The 14,259-nt window shown below is 31.9% G+C and overlaps 1 protein-coding gene across 4 annotated transcripts in view; it reads right to left on the bottom strand.

Moving 5' to 3' along the window:
* Positions 1 to 1,685: 1,685 nt before the first annotated feature.
* TTC39B (tetratricopeptide repeat domain 39B) overlaps positions 1,686 to 14,259 on the bottom strand; it is a 79,665-nt gene continuing 67,091 nt past the window's right edge. For all 4 annotated transcript variants that reach the window (XM_058171432.1, XM_058171435.1, XM_058171433.1 and 1 more), the window contains 9 exons: positions 12,859 to 12,926; positions 12,717 to 12,776; positions 11,927 to 12,088; positions 11,241 to 11,332; positions 9,468 to 9,588; positions 8,471 to 8,582; positions 7,273 to 7,390; positions 6,244 to 6,360; positions 1,686 to 5,123 (listed from right to left, as the gene is read on the bottom strand). In XM_058171432.1, coding sequence (XP_058027415.1) covers positions 5,027 to 5,123; positions 6,244 to 6,360; positions 7,273 to 7,390; positions 8,471 to 8,582; positions 9,468 to 9,588; positions 11,241 to 11,332; positions 11,927 to 12,088; positions 12,717 to 12,776; positions 12,859 to 12,926 — 947 coding nt within the window. In that variant the 3' untranslated portion in view covers positions 1,686 to 5,026. The remainder of the gene's footprint in view (positions 5,124 to 6,243; positions 6,361 to 7,272; positions 7,391 to 8,470; positions 8,583 to 9,467; positions 9,589 to 11,240; positions 11,333 to 11,926; positions 12,089 to 12,716; positions 12,777 to 12,858; positions 12,927 to 14,259) is intronic.

Here is a 14,259-nt window from a genome sequence, read left to right as displayed (position 1 = left end):
AGGGACATGAGAATGTTAGCAGAAAACTAAGAAAATCCATTTGGCTTTGTTAAGATTGCCACCTGCTGAGGAAAATCAAGCACAGCATTGCTCAAAGTTAATCATAAAGAAACTGAGAAGGAATATTTTTAATTTAGTAACATTCCTTAGATTATTTCATCATCTGTAAAACTCTAGCCTTGGAAATCCTGTCCATTATCAAAAAAATGAAAATGATAACGGAAATGGGATCTGACTCAGTTCTATAGTTTGCACTGAGATCACCAGATTGGACTTGAGGCAAGCTTAACACAGCATCGGACTTACCAAGAAGTACCAAAGTCTTTGATAGAAGGGCTGTACAAATTAACAAAACCCTAATTAGTATTTGCATAAGAATGAAGGCACCTCCCATTAGGAGCACACAAATTCCAAGAGTAGGTAAAAATTCAGTCAGACCTAGTGAAGGCAATACAGTCCCATAATCATAAATTTAGCCACAGCTCTTCAAGTTTGGTTGTGTAAAACGACAAAATATGTTCTCTCAACATGTCTGGGTAACAAAAATTAGGTAAAATGTCCACGGAAGAACAAATCACAACTCTCTAATTCCAGTCTGCAGAAATTAATTTATGGATTAGTTTACAACACAAATGTTCCTTTAGGTATATTCTTATATGTGGTGTATTAATGGCTGGAAAAGAAATCCAATGGATATCGGTGCCAAAGTCAGATCTTTTACCATCAGCGAGAAACAGAGAGATTGGAATCAGCACAGCTGACTCTGGGCTCCATGTATGCTTTGCATTTAAGAACCTTAAGATTTAAGGTTCAGGGAAAACCTGGGACCTTAGAATTTTTCCACAATGAAAAGATTAACAATGCAAGTTGCATTTTAAAACTCTCAAGAATTATATGCTAAATGTCAATTGAGAAAGCTTCTGACATTTATGGTATATCATACAGTACATGATTATTCAGAAATATTTTATTTTATTGACCTACAGAAGATTTATACCAAAATGCTTTGAAGCACCATTTCTTTGGAATCTGAAGTGCTGTATGGCTTGTATCATACATGATCCTTAGGCAAATGTTTCCCTTGGGCAGTGTTTTATGGAGGCAAGATATTTTACTGACTGTTCAAAGTTATAACATCACTGAAAAAAGTGACTTATAACTGCTACATCACTGCCATGTGATCAAAATTCAGATGCTTGGCAACTGACTCATATTTATGACACTTGCAATATCCTGTGGTCATGTGTTCACCTTTTGCAACTTTTTGACAAGCAAAGTCAATGGGCAGCCAAGTTCACTTAACAGTCTTACTAATTTAATAACTGCAGTGATTCACTTAACTGTGGCAAGAAAAATCGTAAAATAGGGCAAAATTCACTTAACAATTGTCTCACAGCAACAGAAATTTTGGGCTCAATTGTGGTTGTAAGTTGAGATCTGCCTGTACTAGTTTGGCTGCCAAGGACTATTAGCTCTGTTTGGTTAAGTGTTATCCTGTCATTAAGGAAGACAGCCTTAACATGCATCGTAAGTTTTAGCAATGTTACTGCTTACTGAATATTGTTAAAATGCTATAAACTGTGAAAAAAACACACCAGTTTGAACAGTTCTTGTTCGTTATCAGATGTTCTATGGGCTCCATATGCAGGTATTCAGGAGAGAGAAGCAAAGCAATGTGTGAAAGCTCTTGTTGAGAATTTTTATTTATTTATAATTTCAATATACCATCACATTCCTAAAAATACTTTGGCAATTTTCTTGCAGTTGAATGTGCAACCTATTTAGTCATGGAAACTATTATCTCTGCAGAATTATTTAAATACATGTTTATTTTGTTACCTATCACAGAAAGGCAGGATAACAAAACTTTGACAACTCACATGAAGGATTAGATATAATTTCTCTTCAAATTCTGCTCAATAACACTACTGTAATTCTTGTGCTATACTGCAATCAACATTAAATTCTATGTATTCTTACTTAAAACTAAGCTCTGCTTAACCAAAATAGCTTTGTTTCCAAGTAAACATAGTTTACATTTTAGTTTATTTAATTTTTAAAACTAATTTGAGACAGCTTTACAAAATACAGTGCAAACAAGAGAAGAAAAATAGCAGTCAATTACATCCACAGTAGTCGAATATTAAAATTAGTTCCAGAGCATGAATTGTTATTTTGATAGAAGCTGGACTGTTTTGCTGCAATTAGCAAAATTTCTAAATCTATTTAATATATTACTTCCTGGCCTCGATAACAGTGCAAGTCAAATGGGAACCACTGTCACTATAACTTACACAAACAAAATCCTTTTGTTACTTCTTTTATAAAAACATGTAATGTGTTCCTAAAGGTTCTATCAAAAGGTGGAAATAATTAGCTCTTATTAAAGGTGCAGTGCAGAATGTGGATATTTAAGCAACATAACACTAAAAGAATTAGTGTTAATATAGAGATTATAACCATAGAATAGTTGTAATATTTTAATGCAAAACTATAAGTTGGAGCAAAACAGATTTAAGCCTAACTGTATCCCTATGTTTAACATTAAATTCTTTAAATCTAGAAATGACTACATTTTTACAATGTTCTTGTCTAACAGAATGTAATAAGTAACCTAGTGACACTCACAGAGTTCTGGATGGGAAATTCTGGACAAAGAAACATACACAAGAGTGGCCATTTGTTACGATAAATGAAGAATATTTTTGATTTAGATGTAAGAAAGGTCCCTAGGCAAGAAATAATTAAATCTCTTTTTAAGCACTTAAAATTTGTAATCAGTTGAAATAATGTATTAACCATGCATTGTGTCACACAGATTAAAAGTATAAAAGCCACATGTGCTCAGATAAATTGGTTTTACCATTAGTACTTTTCCTAATTAGAGTATAAGCATGTAGGAAAATTATATACAAAGTGTGCTTTTCTTCAAACTGGAAGGTGTTAAAAACTGAGTAAAAGAATAGATGCAGAAAAGATATTGCAGAATAAAGTATAGTAAAAAACAAAACAAAATGTCAATTGCAATGAGCTAATGGGGAAAAATCCATTCATATAAGAACTATGCTAAAAAAATCTAGAAGAAATTATCCTTGTGTTCCTATATTAGCTGCTTATGAACATGGACCTTGTGCATGTCCATCAGTTTTGACAATTAAAAAAAAACTCTAAAAGCCCAGCTTTTCAATTCATTTAGCAGCTGATAAAATAATTTAAATACAGAAAGACCAAGACAAGGAAAAAAACTAATCTCAAACAGCTATACAGTAGTGGCCAAAATTGTGGAAACCTTTTGGGAAGAGTGTATTTTTGAGGTTTGATGGCTAATAACACCACTTTTTTTTTGGAGTTTCAAGATAATCATATTCCACTGCTGGAACAGTCTGGGAATAACCCAGACCTTAACCCAATTGAAAATTTATGGAGCCAACTAAAGAAACTTATTAGTCAGAAATGACCCAGAAATAAAACCCAGTTAATAGAAGCAATCATTCAATCTTGGTTTCACATTATAACAGCTGCAGAACTAAAAGACTTGGTTCCACTCCATAGGAAGACATTGTAAGGTCGTAATTCATGCTAAAGGTTACCCAACTAAGTATTAACTGACGTGATAATTTTTGTATACCTCATTTTTTCTATGTGTGTCACTTTTCTTCTTTATACTGCAATGGCTATTATAATAGCAAATCCTTCATAAAAGTTATTGCATTACATTCTTGATTAAATTATATTTCCACTGATATAAAATTTTATGGTTCTACTCCAAAAAAAAGTGGTGTTATTAGCTGGTTTTAGAAAACACACTTTTCCCAAAAGGTTTCCACAATTTTGGCCACTACAGTAGTATGTATGAAACCAATAAATATCTTTCATAGACAGTTATGGTCATTAAATAGACATTCTTGATTAGTCACATTTTTATTCCTATGGGAAAACACTAAACCTGGAGAGGTAACATTTATAAGCCCTCAAACATGGTCATTTGCCTGCAGGCTCTGTGACATAAAATACTGCAAAGTAACACATATACATTCATAAGAAACTAAGATGGAGAATAAAAATATTTAATTACTAGTTTACTGCAAAACATTTTTAAAAATCTGATCAAGATAATATGCTAAGTAAACATGACAGATACCAATTCCATAAGAAATATGAAATTGAAATTTGAGAATTTTGCTACAATATATGGAAGAAAATAGAATCAAACCTGCTGACCTCCAGTGTTAATGAGGGGGCATAAGAATCTTCAGAACATTAGCTGCATATTTTTATAGTGAATTCTCTGTGATGTTGCTGAATTAATGGAACAAAAAACTGATATAATGGAACAAAAAACTGAAATATTTCTATTGTTTCATTTTTCCTTTTCCTTTTCACTGAGAAATATTTTCTTTCTATATTTTAAAAACACTCCTGGGTTATCAAAGAAAGCTCAAAGTCCTTTCCTAACTATCTTTAGAGATTTGGTCAGGATATTGCACTGAATGCAAGCTAACATTCATGAAGTGACTTGAAGCATTATTTTGGCTACAGTATGGTAAATTTGGTCTTTGGTATGTAAAACTAAGCTTCAAATCCAGATACAGCATCTAGGGCTACCAGCAGCCAATTTTTTAATCTTATCACATAATAAAAGTATTGCAGAAATACAAGCCTTTATGCAATGCTGAAACTATTACCAAATGTATCGTACCGTTTCATGCATAAACAATATTAGTATTTCCATAAAAAAATAAATTGTTTGAATTACTCTTTATTGTACCAGCAATTTTTAATATTCCCCTATTGTTTCAAGCATTAACCTTTCTATAAATAAAATAGGTTTCCTCTAAAATGTTAAGCAGAAATATGGAAGTGAACCATAGAAAAAAGAAGCATTCACAATGATGAGGCAGACACTCAATTATCACAAATGATAGAAAATATAAACTACATTTTTTTGTTACATCATTTACATGATTTTTGTAGGCTTTCAAATATTAACTTGTATAGACATGTTAGACATCTACTTCAGAAGGCATCATGGTGTTGGAGCAGGAGTCACTTTCATACTGCTAAGTGCTGCATGGATTCTGAAATGTAATCTGGATTCCATGGAATATTCCTTGTAATTGTTTCTACAAAAGAACATTCAGTTTACTTGGTCATTTGTCATGCCTCAACCAGTCCAATAAAATCAAAGAGACAAATTTGTGGATGAGATTTTTCCAGTGGAAATATTTTACAGGTAGTCCTCGACTTACGACCAAATTTTGAGCTCAAAATTTAAGTGAGAAATTTGTTGAGTTTTGCCCCAATTTTATTTTTTCTTGCTACATTTGTTAACTGAATCACTGCAGTTGTTCAATTAGTAACACAGTTGTTAAGTGAACCTGGCTTTCCCATTGACTTTGCTTGTCAGAAAGTCTCAAAAGTCACAAGACCCTGGGACAATGCAACTGTCACAAAATATGAACCAGCTGTCAAGCATATGAATGGAAATCACATGACCATAGGGATACTCCAATGGTCATAAATGTGAAAAGTGGTCATAAGTCAATTTTTCAGTGTTGTTGTAACTTTGAACAGCTAAACAACTAAATAAACTGTTATAAGTCGAGAACTATCTGTATCTTTTAAATTTTAAGCATGCTGCTGGCTAGAGAATGCTGGGATTTGAAGTCTACCCATCTTAAAGTTGGCAAGGTTGTGAAACACTGTTCTAGACTGTTCTAGACTATGCCCTGTCCTAATCCAGGCACTCTCATTATCCAATGTTCTCTATTAGTTCCTGCTCAAATGCAAAAATCCCATCTTAATTTTTACTCTCAAATACCCAAGTTTCAATTTTCCTAGTAATCAGATGGTCATATTTTAGTTTACAAGATCTTCTAGAAGAAACCTTTCAAATTTAATGTCAATTCTCCTATTTTCAGTTCAGAGTGTGTGTTCTTCAACTGTTATCCCCATCAGGCTCCTGCAACAACTTTTATACTTTTGGCATTTGTGCAACCTTCCTCTCTAATGTGGAAGTAGCTTAATCATTTGGAAATATAATTTGATCTCTTGTATTAAGAAGTAAGTATATAAATGTTTCCTGTTTTTTTTCACTCAGCAAGATATATTGAACCAAACTTGTTATTTGAATGCAGTAACAGAATATAAGTATCTTAACTATCTTAAAGTATTTAAGCAAGCTGAAATCAATATATTTTATGTATTTATTGATTATAGTTGTATAAAATAATTACTACTTACTTTGCAGCTTCTATAAATCTTACAGCTTTTTCTCTTTCATCCTGTTGTTTATATAGAAGACCCAACTCATACGTTGAATATGGAGCTAAATAGGTATCATACTTTAATTGCTTCTCACTAAAATGCAAATAGACATATCATTATTAAGGGCAATAATTACTCTTTGAATATATCTATAAAAAATTACCAGTGAAAATTAGCTACCTTATGTCTTCCTTAAACCATGTTTATGTACTTTGGTAGAATAGTTTTAAATTCTAATAGAAGGCAACCAACATGGGACAGCTGAAAAGAAGGATCTCTGCACCTGCAGAAGTCTCATGATCCATTTGGCTGGTGAAGTTTTATCTATGCAGGGAAAACTTTCAACTGCTCACTTGGACAGAAATTTTGTCAGAAAAGAAAGCATATTGGGGGGGGGGCACTACAAGTTACTGGTAGTCGGTGGCATAAAAAATGTTAACCGGCTAACTAAATACATAGATAAACTCTAAGCAACTCATATGTGACCTATCCATAAACTACCGGTAAAGGTGATAATTATTATCCAGGTAGGCAGTGGTTAGATGACTTGACCTGATGAATATGAGATGATATCATGGACGCTGAAGTTTTTTTTCCCCTGTGTGTCAATGGCAGACTCAGCATCTTAAAGACACCCAGAAGTTTTGCACCTAATGATGGATGAAAGTCCATCTGGATGAAATTCCATTTACAGTTAAATATATATAAGAGGCAGAAGGGTAAGCAACCATTCCGCATATGTGCCTGAATAGTTCCTGTCCCTTTTTCCTATTTTCCAATACAACCATAAATACAAGAGAAAATGTCAAAGATTCCTTGGCTTTTCTTTCACAGATTTTGTCAGCTAGGGAAAAAATGGGAGAATAAAGTCAGACACTAACATAGGGAAAGACACAAATACATCTCTTAAATACTACATTCTAATGGCTTTAATTGAAGTATTCTAATGAATTTTCTGTGTTGCTGAATATTATTGAATCTTAAAATTCTGTTCCCACTATTTACCTTTGAATAACTTGACTGAAACAGAGTTCTGCTTGCAAGAGTCTTCCTAAGTGCTTCAAACACAATCCTTTTAGTAGTTGTAGCAGACATACATCATCCATGTAATATTCAGTGTGATCTGAAAATTAAACATAAGCAAATTTAAAATTATATCTATTATAATGAAAGTTGTGAATACAACCAATTGTCAAATACCATAATTAACAGTTTTTATCTATTTTAAATCTAATCTTTAATAGCTATTGTATACAGTAACAAAATTAATCAAAAACTTGTTTAGTAATATTCAATTCCAGTATAAAGGAGAATATCTATAAAGTATATCTTAATACTGGAATGTTCCAAAATAAAGCATATCCTCTACCATTCTCCCACTTCCCTTATTTCATATTCAATTATTGGTCAAAATGATAGCTCCAGAAACACAGTATTAAACATGTGAGAAATCATGAAAATAGGTCTATTAATTGCTATGTTTAAAAAGATGAATTTAATATTTGAAATATTATTTAGTATTTATTTATATAGCCTTGAAATATGTGATAGTTTAGTTGATACAGGGTCTCCCTGCATATTATTTTTATTGCATTTGCTACCTGTAATAGAAGGTTAAAGCAAAATACATCAACAGCCTTGCTTTGAAAACCATATTTCTGTTGTACTCAGAGGATCTTTTTAATTATTATTTACAACAAGAGTCCTCTAACCCTTAGTTACTGCATGTTTAGAATTTTAAAATCCACACCAGCCAGGTTCAAGCAACATCTATTGTCACAGTAAAACCTTGCTCTTGTTTCATATTTACTGCCAACCAACTTAAGACTATATAACCTTTGAAAGAATGAAAAGTAGAGTTAACAAGAGGGCTTTTTCCTAGAATATGGAAAACTGAGCTTATTAATATTTCTAAATAAAATTTTTGTGCATATGAGTGTATGTGTGTATAAAAATATGACCCTTGCTTAACGTTATCAAGCACAAGCAAAGTGTAAAGATAGGATTTATCAATGTGAGTTTCTATGGATTCATCAGAATTGGGAGTGTATGAAAAGAACAGGTATTTATTATGGCATTCAATAAATAAAATATATGTTTATTAAATTCAGAGGACTGCAAATGTGTCTTTTCTTCATAGAATATTTAAATATGCTCAATTATGTTTTGTAACTTGCATCTTATAAATCAAAGTAAAACTCACGGGTTTCATTTTTTAAAAGTGTTTCTTCTTTTTCAATGGTTATTAGCATATTTTCAGTGAAGTCAGCTCTCTTTCCAAGAACTGAAAACCCACTCCAGACATACATCATTTCCTGAGAAAAAGAAGTCATTGAATGAAAAGTACTTATTTACAATGTTATCTATTTACTTCTGAATAAAGCTAGATGTTCAGCATTAATATTTCTTTCAGTGTAAATTAAGAGTAGAATTTTAAAATGTAACAAATGTATTCTCTGAATCTAGCTAAAAAGCAATTATTAAGGAACCAGATATTAAGACGATATACTTCATGAAAAATTGCAAATTAAAAATTAATACTTTTTCAGTAAAAATGCCAGATTTTAATTTTTGTATTTGCTCTCTTGAACCTCTTCTTGTTTGGAAACTGGAATAAAAATGTAAGCATACAAATACTCATATAACTTACTTGCAACATGAATCCATATTTATGAAATATTAAATATTTTATAAATAGGATCACATTGATTATAATTGTAGCAGCCTGTAAATTATAGATTGTTCCTTTAATATTTATTATGTAACTTGGCTCGTAACAAAGACTGAAATTGAATAGATCCTGTATATGTATCTCCAAAGTTTTAGGGAATGATCTTGGCAGACATATTACATTATTAATTACAATATATATTCTGCTATAATATATTATTATTGCTAATAATTTATGTTCAACATCTAGCCTCTCAAGAGTTGGAAATATTATAACTTACTTGGCAAGCTACAGTACATTGATATATAAGTTACAGTAAAATCACACATTTCTAAGTTTATCTTATAATATTTAGGAAATGTCAATCATTAGGTTTTTTCTGTGCTTTATCTAATAAATAAATTAGGCTTTCCATGATAAAGCCAAATAGGAATATAATTTTCCTTGGTTATGTACAAGAATACATACACACAAACACATATTTACTCTGTCACTCAAAAGATGATTGAAGTAAGTCTGCTGTAAATACCAGAGCAGGCACTATCAGTTTCACAGGAGGAGAGGTCCCATAGCGTCGTGCTTTTCTCACAGCAAACTTTTCAGTTGGGATAGATTTTCCTGCAATTCTTTGCTTTAGGCCTTCTACTTGCCTATAAGAGGAAAAACAGTACTTTTCTTTAGACATGAAAAGGTCATATTGTTGACTTTTGCTTTACTGATTCTATTTCAGCAATCCCCAAACCTATAATAAGTTCTACTGTATAATAAAGCCTAGAGAGGTATTTTAATTTTAATTTATAATATTTATTACTTGATGTGTAATTTTTAGAAATAAAAATGGAAGAGCATCATAGAAAATTATAGCAAATTAAAAGGATGAAAGTACATTAAACACAACAACATAGATCAAATGAAACTTTGGATGAACAGATGAGTCTTTAAAAGATACTGAAAACTGTAAAGCAGGGTTTCTCAACCTTGGTAACTTAAGACATGTGGACAACTCTCAGAATTCTCCAGCCAACATGTTCTGAGAGAATTCTGAGAGTTGGGAAATTCTGGGAGTTGAAGTCCATACATCTTCAAGTTGCCAAGTTGGTCTAAAGAATCATGGCAACCCTAGCAGAATTCATAATCATGGTATCTCCAGGTAGGAGATACCTCACTATAGAACATATAGCTATATATACAGGTACAGAAAATAAAAATGAGTGCTAAACACTAAAAGGAACTTCATCTCAAAAATCTGCAAGAAAGCAATGAAAGAGACAGGAGACTAAGAACAAAAGAAACTATCACTGAAAAGGAAAAAGGATCAAACAATCAATCTAATCTGATAGTTTAGATGAAGGCTTTCCAGCAGTAAGTTGAAATCATTCATGTAGATCCTAGTAATAAAGGTTTGTGAACAACATTTAGCTTATTGTCTTGTAGACAGAAAGCTTTTCAAGCATGTTTGACAAAATGCTTCCACAGTAGTAAATCTAAAAAATTATTTGCAAAGTTACAATGTGAAAAAATGTTAAATCCTTTTTTAGGCTCTCTTTCCGTATATTTGGAAAAGAAAATGATAACAAGATTGTTATGAAAGCATTCCAAATAATAAACCATATACAAGGAAAGAACAGAGGTTCCTAAAATGTCTCAGGTTTATATGTTTTCAAATGCAGCAAATCTTATTGAATTACATGCAACTGTATCGACAGTCAAATTTGTAAGGGCCAAAGTATGGAATTGGATTAATGGAATGACAAAAAAAATCATGCAAGGAAGTCCAAGTATTTTACTCTAATGAAGCTAATTTCCCAAATCTTAAAAGTTAAGTCAGGAACTTTCTAGCAGAAAGGAGCAAAAACTTTATTTTAGTTAACAAATATGTGCAGTCTTAGGTGCAAAATGGATTCTGCAAAAATGTCTCATGCCAGATCAGCAGATTTCTCACTTTTGAATGTGAAAACTATTAATTAATTATCCCTAGATAATCAAGATAAGGTACTGGTTGGAAGACGAATTGCTAAAATATTTTTTTAACTAAGGGTAGGACATACTTATCTCTAGAATTTATTTTATATGCCATCATCCACTTTAGAATATAAATTCAAGTGGCAGAAGAAACTCTATAGCAAACCCCTAGGGAAGGATTCACCCACTTTCCCCAAACCATAAGGTTATAAATGAAAGCAATCTTTTTCAGATGAGCAGGTTTGAGGCAATGATAGTAAGCAAAAAACATAAAATTTTCAAGATATATAGCTTAAAAGATCAAGCTTTAAATAAATTCTTTTCTTTTGAAAAGTATTACCGAAACAAAGCTACAATATCTTCTCCTGTTGTTTTCACATCAGCATCAGGAAGCATACACAAAATGGCAGCTTTCTGGAACACATATATTGCCTAGACAAAATAGAATAAAAATATTCAATATATACTTTCTTACAACGTATCTGATCACAGTGTTTCCTTGTACACACTGTGTAATCACAGAGATATTAAGCCAAATTATTGTTCCATTAAAATCACCATCAAAGTTTTGCCTCACAAAGCATAGTGTGGTGAGCAAAAGTAGATGACACAGATTCATGACACCACTAGCAATCAGACATCATGTACATAATTGTGTTATTTGCCTGATGATATAAGTAATGAATTGTTTTGACATAATTGTGACTTCTTAGAAATGCCTACGTTTAAAATGCCTTTTTTGGCAATGTGAATGAGGGCATAGGAAAAACAAGGGGCCATCTTACTGAAATAAAAATCATAAATGTGGAATTGTCTAATTTAGCATTTTTTTCTCAGTGGTTGTTACTATAATTTCCACTTTGGCAATTTCCCAGTTCTAAAAATCAGTTACAATTAATGATTTCCTTTAAATCAATGTTGAGCTGAATGATATTTGAGTATTTAACCAATGGCTTTTATGATGGCATACTGTGTAAGCATGAAGTGTTCTCACCACTTCACAACAGTACTGGGTTACCCATTTACCTTTGACCACCTGCTTTCTTTGCAAAGCAGATCTGCATACCGATATGCTTGAAGCCAGTTCTGCTGGAAGGAGTAACACCACATCAGTTCCCAGTAGCAGAGATGATGGATCTGTTTCCACTCTTGCTGAGCTGCAATGCAGTCCTGGAATGTTACCTCAGCCTGGAATTTAAAGGGAGAGAAAAGTCAAACCATATAAAAGAAAACTTCTCATTCAAATTATGGCCTTTTATTTTCATCCTATATAAAAAGATAGATATAAAGAATATCATAAATTTTATGGTTCATTATTTAGAATATTCAAGCAAACAACTGCAATTTGATGTTATGTGTGAAAGGTGGAATGGACATTAATTGCCAATTAGATAAGCCTGTCTAAATGTTTTAAGACGGCTTTATAACAATGATCAGTTAGCAAGGAAAGAATCGGTATATTTGATTGTTACCTAGGTTAAAGTTTTATGAGGGTTCGCCATCTCACATGAAAAACTGAAAATATGAGGACTTGCTTCTTATGAAAGTAAACCTTAACATTGCTATTGATATTCCCTAACTTGGTGGATTAACAGCTGTTTGGGAGGTTGATGGGTTTTTTGGGGGGGCTCTTTCCACTCTCAAATGTCATTACTGAACTTGATCATTACGAGCCTTTTACCAAACAGTGTTCAAGTTTTCTTTTTCTCCTCCATTTTTTCCTTCTTTGATTTTTTTAAAAGCTTGTGAGCACGATTTTCCTATAATTAATGCAGAACTTCGGTTTTTATTTTAAAAAGGGGCAATCTGCTGTTACCTTTTCAAAATTTCCTTTCAATATGTTGATTCTGGCATCGTAAAACAGAATGAGGGCACCCTTGAAAAAAATTGCAACTTTGTTAGTAAGGTAGAAGTGTTAACCACAGTTAAAAATACTTAACAATGGGAAATCATAAAACCTTTGGGAACTTCTGAAGATAAGGTTGAAGGAGAGCCTCTGCTTCATGTAGATTGGCTTCCCCTGTTCCTGTAGAAATATCAACATCCTCTTTCAGTATTGATAACAATATAATACATTGATTCATACAAGCTAATTAATATTAGTATTATTAGAAAACAATACAATTAATAGATAGCATTATTAGAAAAAATATTAGAAGAAAACCTATTTTAATGAAATGTAATAAAAGTTGTCATACTACAGGTAGTCCTCAACTTATAAACTTTTACTGACCATTCAAAGTTACTTCAGCACTGAAAAAAGTGACTTATGACCATTTTTCATACTTATGATGGTTGCAGCATCCCCATGGTCACATGATCAAACTTTGGATGCTTGGCAACTAGCAATATTTATGACAGTTGCAGTGTCCTCGGGTCATGCGATCAGCTTTTGTGACTTTCTGACAAGCAAAGACAACGGGGAAACCAGATTCACTTAACAACCATACTAACTGTGTTAGTATAACTGTTATACTAACTGTTACCAACTAGCTGTTACTAACATAACAACTGCAATGATTCACTTAATGGTGTCAGAAAAGGTTGTAAAATGGGGCAAAATTCACTTAACAAATGTCTCAATCAGTAACAGAAATGTTAGGCTCAATAGTGGTTGTGAGTTGAGAACAACTTATGTACAGGAAGACATTCATAGTGAAGCAGAACACTGAAAGATACTATCAAACATTAATGTTTTTTTAAAAAAAGAAAACATTTTTAAATATGATTTTTTTTAAAAAATCATATTTTTAAATGAAATGCTTTTTTAACAAAATGAAGCATCAGGACCATAGTTAAACCGAAAGATGAAGCAGGAATAAAGCCAAAAGAAAATGACTTTCTCTCACTCTCTCAAAGCACAAGTAATATTTTTCTATCCAGAATCAACATTTATGTAGAAAGATGATCAATTAGAAAAACTGTTAATATAGTTAATAAATGACCAGATTTAATTAAATCTAAAATAAATAATATTTGGATTATAAGAATTATATGCAATAAAATGTTTCAAAGAAATTTGAGTTCAGATCTATAATTTCAAAAGAACCTGTGTTTTTAATTAAGATTGCTTTTAAATACAGTACATGTCTCTTCCCTGATGAGATCTAGATAATTTATAAAAGAATGATTGAACTCCTTTAAAATTAAGTTGTAGCTTTTAACCTATTTTTTATCAAAATAACTTCAGTAGTGATGGAGTTTTACTCATTATTTAGGTATCCAATTCTATAAAAATCTCTTATCTCCCATTCTGTGTACTGATGGAACTGCTTTATCTTCAAAAAGTGTGTGAATCAAGAAAGATCAGAAACCAAAAACTATTTCTAATTTTTCCAAACATCTGAAACAAATGTTAA

The sequence above is a fragment of the Ahaetulla prasina genome, chromosome 2 (assembly GCF_028640845.1).
Source record: "Ahaetulla prasina isolate Xishuangbanna chromosome 2, ASM2864084v1, whole genome shotgun sequence".
NCBI classification, from domain to species: Eukaryota; Metazoa; Chordata; class Lepidosauria; order Squamata; family Colubridae; genus Ahaetulla; species Ahaetulla prasina.
Note: the sequence above shows the minus strand (reverse complement) of the source record. Positions and strands in the feature narration are given on the sequence as shown.